The sequence below is a fragment of the Epinephelus lanceolatus genome, chromosome 11, assembly GCF_041903045.1.
Source record: "Epinephelus lanceolatus isolate andai-2023 chromosome 11, ASM4190304v1, whole genome shotgun sequence".
Classification (NCBI taxonomy): Eukaryota; Metazoa; Chordata; class Actinopteri; order Perciformes; family Serranidae; genus Epinephelus; species Epinephelus lanceolatus.
In genome coordinates, this window is record NC_135744.1 from 26,303,340 (window position 1) to 26,328,114 (window position 24,775).

Below are 24,775 nucleotides of genomic sequence, written 5' to 3' on the forward strand. Positions count from 1 at the left end.
TCGCCAAAAGTAAAAAGCTAATGTTTGTCATTTAGTCACTTATTAGCAACATGAAAGGGGTATTACTGACATATCTAATGGCGTAGAACAAAATATGACTTGACTATGACAAACTTGTGTTAACCACAGACCATATTTCAGGCATCTAACCAAAAAAAAAAACACATTGACTTTAATACACAAGAATCAGGAGTGAAAAAATGCTAACTCATTTTTTGGGTTTTAGGACTCCTGAGGCACTCTATTCTGACTTTTGGTTCCACGAAGGATGCTAACCCCAGTCGCCTGGGTGAAAGTCCTGTGTTTGTTTGACTCGTCCACCACCCCAACCTTACCACCCTGATCTCCTCTGTATGTGGACTTTCTCGCTCTTTATGCTCCGATCGTAATTACTGCAGCCACAAGAGGTTACGGCCATTTAATGAGCTGATAACGACCTTCTGAGCCTACTAGTAGATGTAGCAGGCACCATCTAACCTTTATTTATGAGTCTGATAACCACTAATAATGCCCATTCAATCGAGTGATAACAAAGCAGGTGTGGCAGCAGTTTTTAAAAAAAAAAAAGCTATCTTAGCGACTAGCTGGTGAACATACAGTGGAGCATTCAGCAGCTTAAAAGCCAGATGGCTCCTCAGGAGGTGGTAGAGACCAAAAACCAGGAGGAGAAGTAATATTAGACATTCATCAGGTGGACATTAACACCCCAAATGAATGATAATGTCGCTCCATATCTGCTGGATGCCTAAATGGGCAGCTGTTAATAAGCAAGTTTGCCATATAAACTCAAAAGGTGATAATTTGTCTTTTCCACTGCCCCCAAGTTAATGCACTATGCTAAGCTTTCACATGCTCTTATGGCCCAAATGTGACTTGCAAACCATAATGGTTGTGAAGTTATGAGGCAAGTAAGACTAGACTTCGTGGATGCCAACCGACCAAACCAAGTTTCCAAACATAGCGTTGCTGCCTTCAGTTCTTGTGTCAAATTTTAATTAAAAAAATGTCTCCAATGCAGTAAATCCCTGTGGTCAATTGTGGTTTGACAGTAGTCCAGCGGGGGTTAACATAGGACACAGATACACTGCAATTAGTGATTAGGTTTTAAAATATCCCCCCGGGAAAGTTCAGGATTTTACAGCTGTAAGATTTCAGACCTCAATTTATGGAATTTGGGTTTCAGGATCTGTAATTTTCCATGTGAAACTGTTAAAAGGCAAATATGAGGAATACCTCATCACTCTCCAGGGAGTTTTTCATGATCTGTCTCAGGGGAGTGCAGGGATGTAACTGGATTACATTTACACAAGACAGGAACTGACACAGATACTTGGAGTAATAGATGAAAACATACTTTGCTTTACAACACTAACATCAGTGCTTAACATTTAATGCATTCATTGATGACATCTTTACAATAAAGTTAGAAAAAGACAAACATGTAACGCATAGCAGTTGGTAACGAGAACCATGTGTGCCGTCCATCTCCTCACCCCAACCCCCCCGAATCTCCCCCCCATTTCCCATCTGTGCCCTTCAGGCCCTCACTTCAGTCACCTCCCACTTCCCTCTTCCTTCAGAACCCGTCTGTTTTTGTTTTCGAGCCCGGGCTCTCTGCACAGGAAATTGTATACATTGGGAGCATTCAGGAAGGCAGAGAGCAGCTTTCCCGTCAGCTCCAAGTTTGGGCACATGAAAAAAAAAATGGATAAAAGAGGCCAGTAATTCCTAAACCAGGAGAGAAACAGAAGTCAGCTGTTCTCCTCCCCTCACTTCACTTCCCTCCCCTTTACACAGACTCAACATTTCAAAAATCCCTGCCACACCACTGCCACGAGTCCATCTCTAAACTTAGAATATTCAAAAAATCTCAAAGTAGAAATCAGATTTAAAACAACTAATTTCCCTGAGGAGATTTGCCTCTCTTGATGTGCTTCCTCAGCTACAGAGAAGCCAGTGAAAAGGGGAGACTGTGTGGAATGAAGGAAAAGAGGAGGAGATAAAAAGGAGCAGAGACTGGCTGGGGGTAAAAAAACAACAGGAAACCAACCGATTCTAACGCTGTTTCTGCAAATCCTTCAGAGATAAAGCAGCCGACTGCCACGTCCTGGCCAAGCAGCAGTCACACCATGACTTTTCTTTGATCATCACTTCAATTTATGGCAATCTAAAGGACTTAAAGTTCAAAATGTGACGTCACTTCTGCTCTCAGCCTCCAACAGTGTGGTTAGTCAGAATGTGAGCGGATGCAGAGTTTTGGGAACTGATCGCTGGGATTTCTATGTGGCTGCTTTTTTGACCTACAAACTCAACCTCTCCTGGGGTCATATGGATCGATCGCTGTACCTCCAAGGATCTGTTTGTTTTAATCATCGGGACTACTAACTGGAGACACATGAAGAATAAAGGGACTAAGCAGAAGACCAAAAAGAAAGGAAGTGAAAATGCATTCGGCTGTGACCTGACAGAACATCTCCAGAATTCAGGACAAGATGGTAATCTTTTTGTAATTTGCTTTCTTTAAAATCTAACACTCCTTCACAATCAGCTATTATCAAACTACACACTATTTTTTTCATCAGTTACTTGACTCATACATAGAGGATATCATTTATACTGAAAATTTAGCTTTATTTGTCATTTTCTTGATTATTATGGCTATTATAACCCTTTACATACACATTACATGTCAAAATTAAGACATAAAGGACAAAAAGTGTCTTTATATATCAAATACAGGCTTTGTTCAAAGGTTACATATATGAATAGTAGATATACATGTGTTTTACATTAACTGTAGTAAGGCCATTCATTCACACACTGGCTATATTAAATGGTCATTTGTGACTTAGGGTGTGGCTCTTAACATTTTTTTGTGTTAATTTCCTACAGTGACTATACAGTAGCTCCTATGACTAGTTTTGTGTCTGACAAAAGACTGGGCGGTGCTTCTGCCTATGGATGAGAGAAAATAATGAGCCAAGAAAAAACAGAAGAGAAACAAAATGTATTATTAAATATTCAAATCTGTGGTCAGCTTATACCCCTTTTTCTTTATTCTGATCATATGTTCTTTTCCCAACAACCATCATTGTGATTTTGTCTTTGGGAGCACCATGACATGTCAAAAAAAAAAAAAAAAAAAAAAAAAGTGAACAGAAATCTCCCACGTGCAGAGGCATATGAGTAACTGTGCTGAGGATAACTTTAAGGAAGACCTGTTAGAGTGGACACTGCAAGGCGGGGCATTCGGAGCAGGAAGTGAGGGAGGAGGTTTTGGTCATACCCCTCCTTCATGGATGTTCAGCAGACATATTGTGATTTTAGACTGTTAGTGCATCATGTTAGTGCTATTGAGAACTACTGGAAGCTCCTGACAAACTAACAGAGACACAAAGTAGATGTTAAAGGTCCTATTTATGAGATTTTGAACATTAATATAGCGGCAAACAACTATTTATCATGTAAAAACAGAGTGGAGTAGTGACATCCTGAGCAGAGAATTAAGTCAAACTCCTAATGAGTCTCTCCTAATACGGCAGTTACCACTGATAACGCCATTTCAACACACGGTGGCAGGACAGTGTTCCCACCGAAGTGTAATGCCCACCCTCTAGCTCCCCTCCAGGTTAACAGTTAGCCCCTTCAGCACTGTTGCCTGTGTTAGGATTGTTAGCACTGTTAATGCTAGCACTGCTAGCTGCCACCATTTCAGCTCAGGCTCAGCAACATCCATTAGTTACCAGCCAGCTGTCATATTGCTTTCAGACAGGCAACTCACATTACATCACCCACCAGAGGGAGCATTTATTGGTCCAGTACATTCTGGTAGTTGGAAGTTTTCTACCTCTTGAGCAAAAGTGAACGCCACAGCCATTTTTCTGTTTTCTCTGGTGACGTAGCACCAATTTCGAAAGTGTTTTTGTCTTTCTCCTCCATAGACTGTCTTTCGAGCAGTGAAATACTTCTTTAAGCATTGAAATAGATCCAATTTACGCATCACAACTGCACAGAAAATCAAGCAGCGTTACGTTGAATTAATTATTTTTACCCCACTTTTAACAAGTGACAATACAAGTTGGAAGCTTACACACTCCCAATCTCTTGGTATTTGTGAGAAGTCTCTAAAGAGAAAAAATACTTTTTAAATTTAACGTTTGTGAAATTAAACATTGGAATATCTTAAATAATCACGATAAATAGAGAGTGAGCAATAAAGACTTTAAGTTGGACGCAAAAAGGGTATGAGACTCATATCTCCTACCTCACACAGACAAGATGAATCATGGTTAAGTTAAGTTGTTTATAACATTTGGGACAATTTTATGCTGACATTGTGAAACTACAATAATTTCAGGGAAGCAACTCTAAATCAGCAGATACCCAAACATGCCATGGAGGAAAATATACAAACATAATCCTTCACTTGGCCAATTTTATAACACTGAACCTTTAAAGTCGACACACAACAATGTTACCAAAGAACATGTTTTATAAAACCTGACCAAAAGAAAGACTGCAGGGCTGTTGGGGTTTTTGTAAAGCCGACCACTGAGCAACAGCTCCGGTTTCAGTGTTTACTGGAACATTTAACATTATTACAGAAACAAATAACTTGCATCTGTTGACTCTGCGTGAGTTTTATTTTTACTTTAACTTTCCCCGCCACACACAGTGCATTGATTTACTTTCATGTGTCACTGTAAAGCATCTTTAAACTTCAGGCCAAACTGTATTTTGTAACCAGTCGACAAGAAGCAGAAATCTGTCCTCAGCGCAGAGAGCGAGAGGCACTAAATGACGGCTCCAGAGTTGTATTTGACCACAGGCATGTCACAGAGAAGTCCAATTAAGTCAAATAGATGAGAATGTAAATGGCAGATTCTTGGTGTCTGCGGCAATTACTGAGAAATGAACCATTGAGATGAATCTTTCATTTTGTGGGAGATTAATTTTGTTTGCAAGATGATCAGTTTTGTACTCAACAGTAAGAGATGTGTAGTTACAATAGAAAAAGTGTACAAAAGTCACTACCAATTGATCAAATAATTACTGGGACATTACTGAATAAATGTTTCGATGTGTTATGTATCTATACATACACATGTTATGCAATTCATTGTTCTTCAAATAGGCTGGTTGTCCTTTTCCTTAATAAGCCAAATATGCAGCTATAATTTGAATGAATACATAGACTGGAAGGAACACAACATGGGCCAGCAATTGTATCAGAGTAGCTGTTCCCCCCGCCCTGGCCACCCCTTGGCAACACCACTGTTTCCCTCTTCTTTACCAGTGTGTTTCTTCAATCACACTCTAAACATAACTACAGCCAAAAGACAGCTGGACTTAACTGTCTGTGTTTAAAAAAAGAAATCCAAATGCAATCAAAATTACAACACATACAGCTTCAGAATCAGCTGATCCAAGTTCCCTGATTTGTAATCAACTGTTAGTTTCAGTATTAGCTAAAGAGAAACTGTGGTCAGACTGAATCAGAGCATGTGATGTAGCTGCACAGTTAAATCTGTACAGAGTTCTTAAAAAACTGCAGGTAAACAGGCCTGTGTACAGAAAGTGATGTACTGGAGTTGAGAAAAGCAGTGCAGGTCAGTGGTAACATTTCAAAAGCCGTTTTCTATTAGAGGAAATGTCGTAAGTAATACCAGCTACAAGGACTGGGTGTGTCAACCTTCCTCTGAAACAAACAAACCATTTTTAACTTCCTGTCAAAGTCCACCTACAATCAGCGGCCCTAAGGAATAGAAAACAGACATGGTGGAACAAACCCCTTATATACCATGAAGTCACTTATGTGCATTGTTAGTGCTGACATGTTACATATACAGTTCATTCTCCTGCTTTTAACGATTAATGTGACCAGCAAGTATGACTAAAAGTATATGACTAACACAGTTTCTTTACTTCAGTTCCTCAGGTTCTGAAGAAGTGTGCAGAGTTTATTGAGGAGCATGGGATTGTGGACGGGATCTACAGACTGTCGGGGGTCACCTCAAATATCCAGCGTCTCAGGTACTCGTGCAACATGTACAGTAAAGTTTCTCAAAAACCTTGCGTCATAGAAATATTAGTCGTCAGATGATGAGACTTATGAGTGCAATACAAAGCAGTGTTTAAGCCTCATATTCTTTATGCTGGTGTATACATCCTGTTTGCTCCAGCTGTTCAGTAGAAATTCATGCCACTGTAACTCAAATATGATCTCAAATCACACCCATATAGTTAGCACTAGTCCAGCTACTTTTCTTGATCCCTGCAGGCTGAATAAATACCCATGGTTATCTCTAATTCACAGAATATTTTGCCACAGCAACATTAGTTGAATGGCTAGACCTCAATCTAACACACCAACGTACTGCAACAGAAGTTAGCAGGGGTGGTAACAATCAAAGCATTCAGCTAACTGTGTGTGCATGTTTTTCTCTGTGTGTGTGTGTGTGTGTGTGCAGGCAGGAATTCTGCTCCGAGGCGTGCCCTGACCTTACAAAGGAAGTGTACCTCCAGGACATCCACTGTGTGGGTTCCTTATGTAAGCTGTTCTTCAGGGAGCTACCCAATCCTCTGCTCACATATGAGCTATACAGCAAATTCACTGTGAGTACATTCGATTCACATTTACAGCGAGAAGAAAAAATATCCTGCGTGGCCTACAAGCGGTTTTACGGCAGAGTCATGCTTTACAAAGAATAATTAGTAACAGATAGAATGGCAACACCAACACCACACGTCAATAAGCAGCATTTATACCACAGGATCACTTAGTATATTTGTGTCAGCACTATAAAGAGCTTATTTATTATCATTTTCTCGAGTGTGACCTCACTTCTCTGGCTCACCGTTGATTGAACTGTTTTCAACTCTTCCCTGGAGAGTACAGTACCAATAGCAGATGTCAAGCGAACTGTAAGCAGAACATGCTGCAGTACGTAATTACATAAAAGTTTGATTTACTATCATTAATCATCTCTGTTATTAAAACTTTTGCTGCCCGTAATCATAAAAATATGTCCCTGCATATACTGTATGACACGACAGATTGTAAGAGACTGAGTTATGATCTGTTTTATGTTTTATGTGTGTGTTTTTTGTGGGAAAACAGGCTGGCCAGGCTGCTCTGGCAAGTAACAATTTGCTCTGATGCCCTGTGTGACTGAAGCTGGATTTGAAGATGAAAACATTTTGTTTCTGGCCCTTTAAAAGCCCCCAATCTTTAAGGGTTTTCAAATACCTTCAACTTTGCGTCATTCAGACAAGAATATACGTTTATCCTACTATGTTATTCCCTACAGAAATCTAATATAACTGAGTAAATGTTCTTCTGTTGGCCTAATGTTCAAGTCAGAGTATTAAAGACCCAGTTTCTTTGGCATTGTTGGGGAACACTGATTTGTAATTAGAACAGCCCAGATTATTGTAGCATAGATTCAAACTGTGAACTCTACTCCAGCATAGTTAACAACAATAGGTTTCAAGATTAATGCTGTTTACGCCAAATTACTACCCTACCTGTGTTATGGGACTTAAAAAGCACATCAGACAAGCTTTGCCTCTTTTTAGGTGGCAGGACATGGGGCTGTGATGTAGTTTCAGACTGATGAAGACAGTTGGAGAGCAATTCGATCCAAAATGTGTAGATATTTCCTCAAGAGGATGATGTTTTTTCCTTGGCAACTATTGTTTTTCCGAAATGATGTACAGATTTTTAGGCTTTCTATTATCTAAAATGGTTGGAAAATAGTGCATATAGCTGCTGTAAATGTCCCTAGACCCTCCCTAAGTTTGGGCTGAGCCCTGAGTGTTTAAAACATCTAGCTCCGCCCTTAGTAATGTTAGTAATAAACCAAGAGCAAAAAACATTAAAAGTACGCTATCCCGGAACTATTACAAATTTAACTGGCAACTTGTGTGGCCAAAATTTGGGTGACACAATCTCTACATTCAGTATGATAGTGAAGCTTTTGCTGGATGAACTGTAAATGTCAAAGAGACTTTTAGAGAGAAGCAGGAGAGGAGGAAAGTGTAAGACCTGGTTCATGCTTTCTGTGTAGCTTTTTGTGTACCCTGACAGTCATTAGCATACCTTGGCATTCATACATTTTATGCTGCTTGTGCCTGAAAACTCCAGTACTGCAGAGTTTCAGGAAAATATAGTTCCTCAGGTGGCATAATATGAAAAAGAAACACACACCAAAAACCAGTTTTCCTGCTCTCGCCAAGTTGTCTTGGGAGGGATGAACTCAGTCTTAACAACATGAGCATTGAGCAGAATGTGTAAATTGTTAAATAGGTTGATAGATAGATTATTGATGAGAACACCTGAGTGATCTGGGATTATGTTGACTGTTAGAATGTGACATGCAATTCTGGAGTTAATCTATGTTCTTAGGCTGTTACATATAATGGCACAAGACTGCGCAAGAGCATGTATTAATAACTACCCATGTTGATGACCTCACGCATGACTTACAAATGCAGCTAACATGCTCAGCAGTTTGGGCCACAATCACATTAGTTTGACTGCACGCATACCGGCACGTCTGTTTACATTTGTTCAGCAGGGATAACTGGGTTGGGAAGCTTGAGGGAAGCATGCAGGGTCATACACGTTCATCATCACATGACTTATTCTGACATGGACATCTGTCTGATTTGCATGCAGGAAGCGGTCACGGTCCAGGGGGATCATGAGAGACTTTTGCACATTCAGAGGGTCATCAAAGAACTGCCGACGCCTCACTTCAGGTGAACTTCAGCCCTTTTCACTCTCAGCAGTAAAGACAATCGTACAACTGTCTGTTCTGTTTGTCAGGGTTTACAGCTAATGTTTGACAAGAAACGTTTGTCAACTCTCCTCAGGACTCTGGAGTACCTTACTAAGCACTTGGCCCACCTTGCCACCTTAAGCACCAAGACAAACATGCATACACGTAACCTGGCACTGGTTTGGGCTCCAAATCTGTTAAGGTGGGGATTCTTTCCAGTCTAAATAAAGTTTTTGCTCCTTTAACTTCAGAGTATTCATACTAAAAGCTCTCATGGATTTCTGTTTTTGGAAAATGTGCATACATATATGTATTTTTTTTTCTTCTGAAATTCAAAGATTGTTTTCATCTCATTTTCTCAGATCTAAAGATATTGAGTCGTCATGTGGTAATGGAGACATGGCTTTCCAGGAGGTGCGGATACAGCAGTCAGTGGTTGAGTTTATTCTAAACCACACAGAGGAGATCTTCAGTGACTCTGCGCAAATCAAACCCAAAGAAGGTATGAATGCAAACAGATTATTTTGTGGGTGACTTATCCGGCATAAGGATTTGCTAATACACCACTGAAAAAACTGACTTCTTATACTTCCATAGGACCAAATTTGAAGTGTGGGGAGAAGTATGCCACACTACCGATCAGTGGCCAGTGTGGGCCAATGAAACTGATGAGCCTGGAAGAAGCACAGGCCCGCTCCTTAAGTCCAAACCATCCTGTGCATAGAGAACGCCAGCGAGAGAACAGTCTGCCTGATACCAGCACTGCCACGCTCTACCACACCGTCATAGACATATCAGACAGCAAGTATGAAAAATTTGGATTCAGTCCATTGAGAATGTTTGATGCATGTACGATAACTGTAACTGTTACTAGCTGTGGGATAGCACTGGGCATAACAATCTCTGTTTATCTGTCAGGAGGAAGTTTTCTGGGAAATCCAAGAAATGGAAGTCCATCTTCAATCTGGGACGGTCAGTGGACTCGAAGGGAAAACTGAGCCGGAATGGCAGCGTGTTCATAAGAGCACAGTCGACAGGTAAAATGTCTGACAATGATCAAACATATACATTTAAAGGAAAGGTCACTTGATGTATATGTGGTTCCTGCAGTCTAAAATAGTCTAGTGAACAATTAACTTCGCAAGCACACATCAGTAGAGCCCTACAGATAGTGGTAAGTTGTGAATGTGATTGACCAAGTACCGACCATGTAAGCTATAGAATGAGGAGTATAGATAAAGAACATATGTGTAGGACTATTATCAATAGCTTTATGATAATATGTTACACAGGTAGCTCAGAGGACACCACTATACTTTTTTCTTTTTAAAGAATTTTGTTTTTTGGACTTGAAATACTACATAGTGTTACATCTGCTTGTAGAATTTATTCAGATGAAACAATCTAGTTTGGTTGAACAAAAAAAATTAAATTGAGTTGCAACTTTCATTTTTTTTACACTCTTCAAATACTTAAAATGTTTTGTGAAAGTGTGTTAAAATTATGTTTTTCCAACAGAAAAGGCAGCTCTTCGGCCATCCAGGAGCATGGAGTCCTTGTGCTCCTTACCAACAGGTGGGACTAAAACCTACATATATCTATGTAAACACAAAACTTAATTTTGCAAACTACAAATGTTGCTATGAAATGGTGTTGCATCTATGACAGATATTTCCTTACAATTTTGCTTTATTACTTGTGTTATTTTTACTGTACAGATGATGACACCACAGGAAACAACAGTCCAGCTGGTGGCAGTTATGTTCCAGATGTAAAATCCAGAACGCTGGGATCAGACTCGCTCTATGACCTGAGTGAACACGACCAAAACTGGGAGTTTAAAGGGACGAAAGCTGACGGGGCAACAGGTGGCTGGAGCTCTAGCATGAACCAAAAGAGGTCGCCAAGTGCTTCTGCGCCCCCTCAAAAAACACTGCCAGAGCAACTGAAGGTGTACAAAGGTGACGACGTCAGCGGCTACAAGCCCACCTCTCCGAAAAACAGGAGGATGTTGTACTCAGGCTCCTCCCACAACAGCTCCTCTCGGCCCTCCTTCCCGGGAAGCTTCTTCCCGTTGGAGTCTTCGCCGAGGCATCAGCGCAGAGCCGTCAACATATCTGAGCCTTTTGCTGTATCCGTACCCCTACGTGTTTCAGCCGTTATCAGCTCTAACAGCACGCCATGCAGGACCCACGCCAAGGAAAAAGCAGCTTCTCTAAAACCCAGTAAAGAGAGCTCAGAGCCGACCAGCAGCATTAAAAAGAGCAACACTTTCCCCCAACTGGAATCTAAGAAGCAGGAAGGAACAGAGAAGAAAAACATGGAGTTGACCTTGAGAGTCCCTCCAGAGGGTGAGGACTTCTTCCTTTATCTCACTTTTAAAATGGCTTGTCACGTTATAAAAGTCGTGATAGGATGTCATAAAAAAAAACAACCTTTTTTTTTATTCAGATGCAAGCAAAGAAGTGGTGCAAGAAAGTCAAGGAGGGATGAATACTTCTGAACTGGAACCAGCGTTTCTTGCAAGTGCAAGAGAAGGCAAAGATGCAGTGCCATCTCCTGGGAAAGAAGTGCACAACCAGCAGATAACTATGCGACTGGTAAATCATGTAGTTGTGGTTCCACTTCAGCAGCGTTGCAAATGCCATCTTTCATCTGAGCTTAAGTGTTCTGTTGATTTTATCATCAAAAGAAGTTTCTCAAGATAAAAGGCTAAAAATATTTCAATCAAAATGTAAACTTCAGCAAATCAAACACCATGTGCTATCGGTATTTGTCTAATTGTTAGCACCCTCAGATTAATCATTGGTCCATCCAATACTCAGGTCAATACCGAGTCAAGTCAAATTTTGTCACATAACTGGAATTTAATTATCGGAGTCTCTATATATCCCTGCTTCAAAGTAAGAGAGGAAGCACTTGTTTGCACTATTTGAGTTACAATCCTCTGCACAAGTCTGTGAAAGTAGCAGACATAAAGAAGTCCCCATTACTGTGGCGGTGTCTCACTTCGCATTTGAATACAAGCTTTCCTAAGAGGCAAACAGTTTCCTAGTTTGACCTTACTTTCTATGTGACATCACTTTAGACAACAATGTCTATGAGTTTGGGAAGAATCTGTACAGCTCTCAGCTGCTTCAACAGCAGTGTCAAACCTAAACTTCAGCTAAGTTAACACTGCTTAGCTAGCTAGCTGCCCCACAGAATACATCAAGTCAATCAACTAACTGTGGTGTTACTGTGAAATATAATGTTAGGTGCTCTAACTAAAACAACATAAAGACCACAAAGTAACCATGATGTGGTCTGCATCACAAACAGAACATAGACAATGGTGTCTGGGTATCGGTTTGATGAGTGCCCATGTTAGCTGGATACTCTCAGCTAAATGCGTCGTGGGTGATTGTAGTGAACGCAGCTGTTGAAAACATGAACAGATTGCATAGGGGTCCTTGTAAAAGCCTTCAGTTTTACTTCTTGCTAAGTTACTATGAGCCATCACAGACACATTCACCTGAAAGTCACCAATTTACACAGTCACTCGTTAAACTAAAGCAACAGCAGCGCTACATTTAGTAGAAGTGACTTTTTTAGCCGTGGCAGAGATTCAAAATGTTTACACATTATGCCAAAGTTCGTCAGTTATTAACTGAATTAATTTAGATAATTGACAGTCTTCAGTGCTGTCACTGTCGGCAGCAGACACCAAGTACCGACATCTTGTCACTGCAGCAATGGCAGCAGCACTGGATGGATGGATTTCTTGTGAGCGACAAATACTGCTCAGATGTTTTGCCCTCATATCTTTGACTTGAACCAGCACATAAGGGTGATTATTATAATGAATGAGAAATGGTTGTGTATAATCTGTGTTTTTGTTTGTTTACCATATCTACAGGACAAGGGATCTTTGACTGAGAAAGATCTGTGGCCTGACCTCCACCAAGAACTGAAGATAACTGAACCTGAAATTGACCTGCTGGATGAGACTTTTAAACCTGTTTTTGGCTCCAAGAGCACCTGTGAGGGCATGAAGTTAACGATGGATGTTAAGTCAAAACGAAGCCACAGCTCTCCGTCTCTGTCGTTGTTATTCAGGGAGCAGTCTTCAAATACCTCTCTGAGTGATCGTGTAATCGCCACTGGATCGGACTCTGCAAAGAAACAACCCTCGGAGTCGGACATCTTATTTTCTCTTCACAAAAGCACAGAAAACATGCGTCCTGCTGACATGCTGGATGTGAAGGAGAAGAATCTGCATGTAAATATCACACCTTCAAACAAAGATGACACCAAACAGAGCCAGCCTCCTTTAAAGGAAACCTGCATCGATGAAACCATGAATCCTTTCACAATAGAAGATACTCCAATGGCTGTCGGCTTCTCAGCAGCAGAGGATACTAACAAAAAAACAGGGAACCAGGAGGTTGCTCAAGGAGATGAAAGCATCACCTGTGACAAAGCAAAGACGAATCTGATTCCTGAGGAGGAGGTTATTCAGAGGCTGTCAGTGTGTTTGGAGGAGAGGCAGAACACCTTGGAGCTGCCACACCTCGACTATGATGAAGGGAGTGGAGGAAATTCAGAGGAGCTGGACTTGGTGGAGCCTTGGGAGGATTTCAGCTCCAGCAAGCAGTGGGTTACCAGTCCTCTTCACTCACCTGATGTGGAGGAGTTGTTTAACCAGCTCTCACCCTTCAGCTCTCGTGGGGAAACTCCAATTTCATCTCCATCAGTGGATAACAACAAACAGTCTCTCATCAAGAGCACTGAACACTCCTCAGGCAACATTCCTCACACTACCACTGGCAAACCAGAAACTAAATATACATATTTGCCATCAGGGGTGAACAGCAGTAACACAACACAACCTCACACAGGGAAATGCAACACAACAAAACAGAAGAACACAGTGTCATCTCAGAGGTTTTATAGACAGATGTCTTTGGAGGCAGAGAGAAGAGAGGAGAACTTCTTTTCGAAACATAGACCATATTCACTTAATTTAGACCTGGGACATCGATGCATCAGAGACATTTCTAATCAGCAAAACCGTAAGTCACCAGAGCTTTCGTCTTCTCAGAGAGGATTACTGACATCCTCTGAATCTGTACACAGCAGGCTGCCCTCAGAGCTCGAGCTGTTTCTGAGTGATCGCCAGGCGCCTCTACGCCGAAACTCTGCCCCAGTCAGTGTGTCATCGGTGCGAACAGCCTTCATGATAAAAACATGCCAGGCCAAAGCTGTGCCTGTCGTCCCTCCGAAGGTGCAGTACAGTCAGATACCTCCCTCCAGACACGAGAAGGACTCTGATGCAGCAAAGGAACAAGAAAAGGAACATCCTAAAATGCCTGCAGAGAAAAGCTACTCTGCACCTCCTCCCATGATGTCAGATCTACAGGAGGAGCTGGAGAATAAAGAGCCTGCACCCAAACATCAAAAACACCCACATGTTGCTGAGTCTGCGAAGACCACATCTACGCCAGAGCTGCCAGTCATCACAAGGAGACACGCGCCCAGTCTGGAAGTGTTTGTAGATTGTCCCAGACCTAACAGAGGGAACCTCTTACAAAGACCATCCTTTAGGAACAGGCAGAGGCCTCAAAGTCTCATCCTGCTCAGCCCTCCTTTTCCCATCATGGACTATCCTCCGTCAGGAGACGACGGCAAACTCCTCTCATCCATCAAGAGCCTTAACGACACGTCTGCAGTGAATGTTTTTTCTAAAGAGATGGCAGAGAATTTCAGAACGACGGAGGGGATCGCTCTTCAAAACAAAATGACTATTCCAAAAAGTGGACAGAGACTGGAAACATCAACCAGCTGCTTCTACCAGCCGCAGAGGAGGTCGATGATATTTGACAGCAGGAGCCACAGACAGATTGAGTGACTAGAGGTGCAGTCTCTGACCATGAGACTGATTGTATGTAAATAGATAGGAAGGAGAATAGGAAGCCATGATGTATGTGAAAGGCATTTAAAGGGGATCTATTATGCTTTTTTTTCTTATTTTCTTACAAATATAAATGTAACAATATCAGACGTTCATATTAAATGTGGCCAAAATTTCAAATAATGAGGTCAAAATATGTAAAAGTAATCTCTGTGAGCAAAACCCTCAGGCTTCAGACCATTCTAATGACTTTGTTTCCAATGTTTTTTTACTACTTTAGCTCCAAGCTGACGTCAGCTCGTGACAGGTTTCTTTATATGACCATCTGCTCCAGGCACACTACTGCAAGTGTTTACATTATGTAGCCTACACTGCTACATGTAGCTACATGCTAGTATCAGGAAAACATGGTACCTTGGTTGCCATTGTTGTTAATTTCTCCCCCGTTACGAATCATATTTAACATGTCCGGCTGTGCAGACTTTGGTTTAGAAGGTTTTATTGGGGATTTTTCACAGTAGAAAGTGCAGCTATACTTCATTACATTCATTCCCTGGCAGAGACACTGAGATACAGAAGACTTGGAAACACTAACCAATCAAAGCAGACGCTAAAACGGAGTGTCTCAGACAGAGGATGACGAAAGGTGTTGCACCACAGACAGAATGAGGAAAATACAGTGTTTTCTGAAAATGAAAGCATGTAAACATATTCTAGTAGAAACCCAAAATACAAGTATGAACTTGAAAATGAGTGCAATACATCCCCTTTAAGTTTGACTGAGATCAAGGGCCGCAACTAATGAGTATTTTCACTATCCATTAATCTGCTGGTTATTTTGTTGATTAGTTGATTAATGGTTTGGTCTATAAAATATCAGAAAATAGTAAAAAAATAAAATAAAATAAAATAAAAATCTACTTTTCAACTAGCTGATCCTGTCACAATAATGGTCCAAAACCCAAACATTTTCAGTTAATTATAAATAAAGCCCTTTTCCCCCCCCTTTTTTTTAGTCATCTTACTAGCTGTTATCCAGGGGGTTTCAACCACATCTCACAGTCTTTGAGAGGTCTAAGAGGGTGGAGTTTATTCGGTTGTCATGGTGATAGCTAATCTGCCAAGGAAGACTGTGAGATGTAGTTGAGATCTCCACAAAAAGCTTGTAAGTGGACCTTAAATTGAGTGTTTCTAATTCATAAGGATTAGTTGTTTAAGGAAAAAGGCCACCAGGTTTCTAATGAACACCAAACAATTTGTGGTGGTCATCAGAAATGTGGACAAAAACTTCCTGATGTCAGTTGTGGGACTTCATAAATATATATATTTTTTTATGTCTCCACAATATTTCAATCAACTGGACTCTACTGTGGCACCCTCAGCTGTCAAAGAATCAGACTGAACCATGTTCAACCAGCAAACACATTCCATGTGTGTCCACCGTGTTATGACACATAGGTATAGGTAGATAATTTGAATTTAATGACATATCAACCATCTATTCTGTATCAGATTATGACATCTTCACGTAAATGATCATTTCTGAACTGAATTTGGCCTCAAACATGAAGGGCTCTGAATACAGGAGGTGTGCGGTAAAAGGTAACAGTAAATGGTAAACTGAAGGACCGATGATGAAACTGTTAAACAGTTTAACAGCCATGAATCTGATCATGCAGATTAAGATTTATTTATTCCTGTATTAACATACATGATATGAAGTAAACTTGATACTTGTATACTGTATGTAGCTGTTGGCTCCGTGATAAGCTGATGTCAATGTGATTTTTTTAAAGATTAATATTTAAAAGGAAATTCTTTTTTCTGATTTAAATATATCGCAAACTTAATTGATAGTATTTACCCACAGAGGAACTTTAATTCATGTGTATCTTTGTTTTCTGGAAGTGCTTTGTATGTTTGTGAACATCTTTATTGTTGTTCGACAAGAACCAGCATTGTGGACTCTGGAGGACTTGCAGGACTTTGTGCACGCTGACTGTATTCCATGTGTTTGAGTCAAAGTCAGATGATGGTATCTCCAGGTTTTTGTTTCTTTTCTTTGCATTTAAAAAACACGGGATCAGATGTATTTAGCTTTAGTGCTCGTGAGCGTATCATAGTTTGGATGTCAAAGGAGGTTACAGTATATTTTTTAAAGATGTTATTAAGGTCACAGTGTTTTTATACTGTAGTTTGGATGGACTGGATGAATGATTACAGTGTTTTATTCAAAAAAAATATTTGAGAAATGAGATTTTTGTTATTTGTTTTTGTAACTTTTGTATACTTGTTGATACTGAAAATGACTGACTGAAGCGTCTGTGTTCATAGCCTAAACAACTGAAGTGAGAATTTTGAGATAGAAGTTTTGCCTTAATTATCTGATGGCAGCACCTGATGTAATGTACATAAGACACTTGATGAGTTTTGTTACAACCGAAAAGTTATGAGAATAAAAAGCTCTGGAAATCACAGGAGTCAGTGGTTCTGCAACATGTGGCTTTCATCAAAAGACAGAGTGACAATCCAACTCACCAGTTAATAAAAAAGAGGTTTTAATTTGTGAAATGCTCCCTGAGGTCTCCCCTTTGACAAACAGATGTTTAGCAGTTTTTCTGACTACTGTGGGTATTTATACACAGGATTAAACGTCATCTGAGCAGACAAGGATGGGTGGCAATCATTACAACACCAGGTATCAGGCGTCATCAGAGTCATTTTAAATTAAAACTACACTAATGACATCTCTAAATTACGTGGTAGTCAGTGTGACAGATCACTCAGAGACGAGAAAACCACAAAGATCCCATCAGATTTGAGCTTTGTTATTGGCTGCAGTGTTTTTGTGAAGTGAAGGACATGTTTGGCAATTTTGTGAAACAGTATTTACCGTAAAACTTCAATTAATAGCCCAAGCTATTATTTATTTAAATCACTGAAAGCAGGCTTATATCTAGGACAGGCATCTATATGAGACAGACTTTTAATTCCTTTCATACAAAAGTGCAGCACTGCAAAAATCATAAAAGTTTAAACATTTATATTTATATGCGCAGTCTAAGCAGCTAACCAACATTAGCTTTAGCAGGTAGCAAACAGTCCACTTTTATACATCCGAAGAAGTTTTATAACGATGAACTGCTTGGCAACCAGACCAGGCCTCTAATTGAGACAGGCGTTTAATTGTCAAAATGTGTAGCTACACCCAGATAGTAAAAGGGACTGGGTGTTTAGGCAGGACTAAGCTTTTAATTGAGGTTTTACAGTATACTGTACAATAGGAAGGACTCAAGTTAATAAGTTTCCACGAGTCATTTGTCTTTTCTTTCTCTAGTCCAATCTTTGCTTAAGCACTTATTTTAGGCAAGGCCGTTGCCATGGAGTCAATGCTAGGGGACCAAATCTGCAGGGGTGGGTCCCGTGCTAATGCATATAATGTACCTATGCTAGCTAACTAACGTTCTGGCGTTAATTTGCATAACAATTAAATAAAAATAACCATTTATAAAATTATTATTTTCATAACACTATATAAAAGCTAACACAACTGACGGTAATACAGTGTAAGTAACACTCACATTACATTCTTGTTTTGCCCTTTTCAATAAATTTGAAAGTAGTGAAATAGACAGTGTAGTGTTTCATTGTACCACCCCACAGCAGTCGAGCAACAGCTTCTGCTTGGATACAGCAGTGCACCATAATACCAGAACAGAACATTTTGAATATTGGGCTGAGTATTGCCTTAATTTCAGGTATTGAGCTTTGGAAAAATTGTCTCACATGCTTTACATGTTCAAAGATGCTGTCCAAATAGTGCCAAAGTGACTGTCTGTTTGTTTGTCCAAAAGTTAAAAACAACTTGTAATATCACATGCTAAATTTCACATCTTAGTTTTAGATGGAAATACTTTTATTTTCTGGAGAGCTTCATAACTTCAATAGAGTCCTTCAGAAAGCACTGAGAGGAGTAATATAAAAGAGGCTGTGGTGTTTCTGTGTGAATGAGGAGTATTCAAGGGGCCCCTGGGGCCCTTTGGAGATCAGATGTTTGTGTACACCCAGTTACATACTGTGTTTGGGACCTCTTGCAGCTTTTTTTATTCCTATCTAGGGGATTTTAATGTATAAAAATGACACTGTAGGCTGCAGTGAAAATGTTGCTTTAACTACTAATAATACGGTTGTGTTTTGGTTAAACTCCCCACTGCAGGGTTGTGCAGTTCTTGTTACGCAACAAGCTCTGGTTTTGCCGCCAGATGGCGCTCCTGCTCCACACTGCACATCTGAGCGAGCCGCTGAACTGCGGGACAAACACACTGAAAGTCTGTGCTTCAGGTACATTCAGTGCTCCGACGAATCAACATGCACTGTGCCCTAGTAGGGACAGTTTCTTTCTCTACCCTCGCTCTGTGAGCCGTGGCCCAAATATGGTTTGCGTATATGTGTGTGCTTCACCAGAGAACTTGCACTTGCCTCTGTGTCGAGCTTTTCAATAGAAATTCTTACTTTAAACTGCGTGATTTCATATCGCAAAAACGCAGTAAAGTCTGATCACTGTCACAGTACAGAGCGATCAACTGCGTGTCACAAATGTGCTGTTTGTAAAAATACAAAGCACCAAACAGTAGCACGGTGCAGGAGGTTACATGCAGAAGGGCTCACGCGTCATGATGCACAAGTGTTTTAAATAAAAATACAGAGTGGGGGAAATGGTACCAGAAAAAACTCTGTGTATATTTATTTGTATTACATATGCTTTTAAATGATACAGTCTTAAGAAATGTTATTTATTTTATAATGTCTGTTACCTCGGTGACAATATAGGCCTCGAATTCCCAGTCTGATATTCATGTCCACATGTGGACTGACTGAAGGTGACAGTAATCAAATGACAGTGAGGGAAAAAGAAGTCCACTGTAATTTTATCCAAATGTCACATCAAATATTTTGACCAAAACCCCTATTCAGGAGCAGTCACTTTGGAGCAGCGCTGGCGCTCGCAGAGGTCACTTCCATGTCTGCTCAGTTCATTATTTCTCGACCTTTGACACTGCTTGTGTATGGGCCGAGAATTAAAAAGGCGTATTCTCAAGCACACTGAGGAAAAAAAGGCAAGCAGAGCACGGTGCGCGCGTTGAATATTCAATTAGAGGGGGGGAAAGTGAGGAAAAAGTGAAGCTGCGTGCCAGTCCTTCATCTTACATTACTGATTAGCTGTTAAACAGATTATATACAGCTGAATGGGTTCAAATGTTGCAGCAGAAACAGTCGGAGTTCAAGGCGACGCCGAGCGGTTTCCTTCCCCTCCACTTCAGCAGGCTCAACAGACTTTGTTTTCACAGTAGCTCCATAATGAAACGTGTTGATGCTCCATTTTTAACAGTCATTTAAAAAACAACACATGGAGAGCAACTGAAAATGTTCAGCCAGACGAGTTGTCTGGATGATGTAGGCTACCAAAAAGAAGAAAATACCCATTACACACACTATGTACATGATTCTTTTTATCTGACTTTAGCTGTTCATAAATAAATAAAATCTATGACATTTTCAATTGATGCAGAAACAAACTCACAATTATATGTGTATTTTTCCTATTTCTTTCCAGTAGACTATTTATTGGCCAAAACGCACAAAATAAAAACGCCACCAAACACCATAGAGTGATGAAATATGAAGATAAAACTGTATTAAATTGTTAAATGCTTGTTAAAAAAATATCCACTTGAAAATAGTTTCCCTTCTTCCAACAATAACTCAGTCCTCCACATTTACAAGCGAGGCTGGAAGCCTGGAGCAGCAGGCATTTGTCCTTTAAAAACGAGTAAACAAACAAGTTACAAATGTACTGAAGTGTTTAAAAGTTTATAAAGTATTTTGTTAAAGTTTGTAGGTTAACGTGTTAAGTTTACTACACACATTTACTAAGCTGGATAAGTTTAAAGTAGTTGAATGTGCAGTGCCTCAGCAAGCCACGCGGGTCCAAAAGAGCTCTCATTGAGAAGCCACGTGTCCGTTTCCAAAGCCTCTCCAACTTAACCACCTCCTTTGTACGACTAACCCACATCGGCAGCGTCCCTCCACATAAAGGGATTTGCAATTTCAAGATATTTCAGCTTAAATGTTTTTGACAGTTCCCTCGCTTTTACCTCGGCTTGGTTATTTTAACTGTGCCAAATGGGTCACCTTGGGTTGCTGTCTGCGCGCAAAGGGCTTTTGCGCGCATTCAGTCTGAATTTTTTCCAACTTTCCTTGACGGGGAAACCAGCTGCTGGTCGTGAAAAGACGGCTTATTAATTGTCCTTTGTCATGCAGAATTGCTTGATTTCTAAAGAAACGTACAAAGGCTCTTTTTCAGGATTCAAGTATTTTGTTTCGTGCGTATTTTCAAACCATCGAATCAGCTGCAGCGCCGCGCCGTCTACCAGACTCTCAGGTACTGACTGCCTGCTCCCTTTGTCCCCTTTTAATGCTGTTGTAAATCGTGCAGACTGATTTGTTACAAGCTGTTCTTTTAATCTGATAGATAAGAGACATGTCAAAGAAAAGCCGTAAATAAAAAATTAGCCAGAATAAAGACAAGGGCGAGTCTGCTAGATGGGCGCCTGTTGACTCAAGCGGCTCTCCAGCGTCAGGGGAGCCCTCTCCTCAGCTCCGTCAAGGTTACGTCCACAATTCCCTTTTCTTCTTTTTAAAAAGACACCGTAGTCCTTTTTGCTTCAATGAATTGATCGGCACAAAATTAAGAATAAATAAATTGAGCATTTGGAGCACCGAGCGTATAAGCTCCCCCAGGGCGCATACCCCCGGGCTATTGAATGGATAAAGGGCGCTTTGCAGAGGACGTTGTGAGCAAAATGGGGCTCTATGGTGCAATTAACAAAATAGTCTAATCCCATATCTTAACAAATGCAAATATTTGAGTTTTGTTAAAATGGTTAAGTGAACAATTAAATGAAAGTTTACAAGTGAAACTTCACATCCAAAAGAGGCACAGCGATGCAGATAATGTGCTGTACGCAATTTAAGACTTTTTACTCCCTTTTAAAAAGTATAGAGATACGTTTCCAAGGAAGCAAATACAATTTAAAGCCTATTCAACTTAATAAATTTAATATTGAGAACCAAAGCTTCAGTCAGAGAGCAGCTGTAGCGGTGCGTAAAATAGGCGAACAAAACTGGAACCATACGCTGAACTCCTGGTTTGGTCTTTTTGAAGATGTTATAGTGATCAGATCTAATATTTTTTTAACATGAATAAAAATATACATATTCACTCTTTTAAGACTTATTTAACCAAAATAGCCAGCAGAAGTCTTCTCCCTTAAAGAGTGGATTTATTTTTCAGGATGCTGCATGTTATTCGACTTGGCACATTATTTCATTTTGTAGATTTTAATAAATTTGCCATAAAAATCCTATTATATGCTAATTAATTATAATGTTTCTTATCTAAGGATCATATTAGCCGAAGTGGAGAGGCTTTTATGAAGTCTGAAACACACCTGGAGCTCATAAAACTGACAATAAACTTGACCACACTGGTGCGTTAACAATAAGAACAATACGGGGTCATGGACACCAAACTGCGTCTGTTGCTCATTTGTTTTCATGTTAGATCGATATCTTAAAATATGCATACTACTGATGCACCATTATTCACCAGAGTGATTATTAACTCGGTCACACGAGACGGATCATTGGGGATGAAATTTGAAAAGAGCTCCAAAGAGCCAAGCAGTGATATTTGGTTTGAGTGTCCCCTAGGGAAAGCACATAAAGGGACCTCATAACAACGTCTTTATCACCTCTGAGTGATAAAGATTATTGAGCATTTGATTTACTCGCCCAGGCTGGATTTCAGCTCATGTGGCCTGATGCGCTTCTTCTAGTTACACGAGCATATTTTGTTTGTCTGTGGTGTGCAGTGCAGGCTGGGAATATCACAATAAAATGTACTTCTCAATTTATTTTTGTCTCTTTGAGCAAAAATCATGAACCGTGTGAATCATTTTTTTGTCTTTTTATCACACACCAAACACCCCTTGCGCACAGCAGCTGCACCTTTATATAAAATAATATGAAAGATATATTTTAAATTGACAAGAAAATGAGTCTTACGTCTGAAATAATGCCCTACACACGTTGCCACATACAGCGATGCCATGTGTGTGATGTAATTCATGTTATCATGTTCAACAAGGAATATCACCCACTATTTGCTTAATCTGTCTTCTCACTATATATTTTTTATCCACAATTTAATACCCAAACTGCTGTTACTAACCGGAGTTTACGCGCGCCACCGTGCGCACTCAGTGGTGCGCAAAGACCAAAATATTTAACTCACACCACAACGTAGTCTGCCGCTCAGAAATATTTTTATTTAAGTATCAACATTTTTAAATAAATAAATATTTTTCAATTACACTGAAGATATAATTTCAGAGTGATCTCAGCGATGAGGATTTCTCTCCAGCTTTCCACATTTGAAGTCACAGTTCCATCCACATAGAATGAGTCTAACCAGTATGTATACAAAATACTGTCTCCCCCAAAATACTAATAAACAATGTTACTATTGTTTTTTGGGTTTGTCTTTACAAATATGCCTACCATACTCATCGGATTGGCAACAACAAATGGACCGTTTTCAGAAAAAAACTACATACAAAGCGTACAACATGTATACAGCTATACAATAATTCAGGGCAATTCCCTGATTAAATATTCTCTTTCTATGTACACACGACTGAACACAATTGGATCAGTCTTTTTTTTGGCTGTATTCAAAATCATGAGGACCAAAATCTTTCAGAGGGGAGGCAAGTGGGAGAGTTCAGGGGGAGACGGACAGGTCCACGTCCTCCTTTTCGGACGAGGAGGGAGATATGGGAATGTCATCCTCCTCTTCCTCCGAGCATCTCGCGGTTGACAGGGACGAGCATTTGCAGTTATGTGATCCAGTCCTTTGTCCGCTGCTCTTGCCCTCCTTTTTGTGCTTCACTCGGCGGTTCTGGAACCAGATTTTCACCTGTTTCTCGGACAAGTTCAGGTATGTGGCGATCTCGATGCGCCTCAGTCTGGAGAGGTACATGTTGGAGGTGAACTCTCGCTCCAGCTCCAAAAGTTGTGTGCTGGTGAAGGCCGTGCGCATGCGCTTGCTGCTCTGAAGTTTGCTGTTGCTGTTTTCTGTGGAAAAATAAGGAGATATTGTCATGCACGGTGATATTATGAAAACAAGTGAAATGTGGTTTTGTCCACTCAGTCATGCGTAAAATGAGTCTTAACTCACCGATGGAGATGCAGTGGAACTGTCGCGGGTCTGGGACTGAGTACGCAGCTTGGTATATCCCCGGTGCGTGGCTGAGGTTGACGCTGTTGGATGAAGAGTGTTGTCTGGACAGAGCTGAGTGACAGTACTGTGAGCTGAAGGGTGAAAAAGACGCTTTGAGGAGCGGCAGTGTCGGTGGTGACGGGTGGAGCTGGGACGCGGTCATGCACAGCGGACAGAAGCACAGCAGCCCGGCTTTCCTGGAGTGGCAGGAGCCCGGCAGCCCATGCGGGTGGTGCGGCGAGTGCACGGCGTACGGGAATAAAGGTGGGTTGTTCTCGTTCCCTTTGTCGTTGGCCTCCCTTAAAATCAAGGAATCCACGAGAAAAGACCTCGGCATGTTTGCAAACTTGGTGCTCTGCAGTGTGGTTTGAAGAGGTTGAAGCCTGCGCGTGATTGTGTCAGCGTGCTCTCCTCAGGACGGTGGACAGCGAAGTGGTGCTGAAGGCGCAGCGCCGCTCCTTAAATAGCCGCCGTGGACTCGGTTCGGCCATGTGACGGTTACGCTGTAAGCGGCCGAGAGCTCTCAATAGGGTTTTGTGCCTTTCTCTCGGCATTCCCACTGCACGCTTCCCCATTATTTCACTTGTTAACTAAATGAACTGCATAATGTAGTCTATTCTTGTCAGCCCCACCCACGCCGCAAGAGGCGGCACTGCCCATTCTCCCTTTTATCATCACTCTCATTTTATCATAGAGCACAGCTTAAATTTGCGAGAGAAAACGCTCCTGTCACAATCGGAAAGCCAGTGTATGCAT

General features: G+C 40.8%; 2 protein-coding genes across 2 annotated transcripts; one reads left to right on the plus strand and one right to left on the minus strand.

The window, feature by feature from the left end:
• The first annotated feature begins 1,805 nt into the window (after window positions 1–1,805).
• arhgap31 (Rho GTPase activating protein 31) lies at window positions 1,806–17,156 on the plus strand. Its single transcript, XM_033648325.2, has 12 exons — window positions 1,806–2,495; window positions 5,931–6,033; window positions 6,471–6,615; window positions 8,681–8,763; window positions 8,878–8,985; window positions 9,146–9,285; window positions 9,381–9,588; window positions 9,702–9,820; window positions 10,302–10,358; window positions 10,502–11,134; window positions 11,235–11,383; window positions 12,682–17,156. The coding sequence occupies exons 1-12, from the start codon at window positions 2,396–2,398 to the stop codon at window positions 14,671–14,673; spliced, it is 3,837 nt and encodes a 1,278-aa protein (XP_033504216.2). The 5' UTR covers window positions 1,806–2,395; the 3' UTR covers window positions 14,674–17,156.
• Window positions 17,157–23,046: 5,890 nt separating this feature from the next.
• Window positions 23,047–24,465, minus strand: gsx1 (GS homeobox 1). Its single transcript, XM_033651254.2, has 2 exons — window positions 23,978–24,465; window positions 23,047–23,874 (listed from the first exon to the last, which is right to left on the minus strand). The coding sequence occupies exons 1-2, from the start codon at window positions 24,354–24,356 to the stop codon at window positions 23,522–23,524; spliced, it is 732 nt and encodes a 243-aa protein (XP_033507145.1). The 5' UTR covers window positions 24,357–24,465; the 3' UTR covers window positions 23,047–23,521.
• Between the last annotated feature and the right edge of the window lie 310 nt (window positions 24,466–24,775).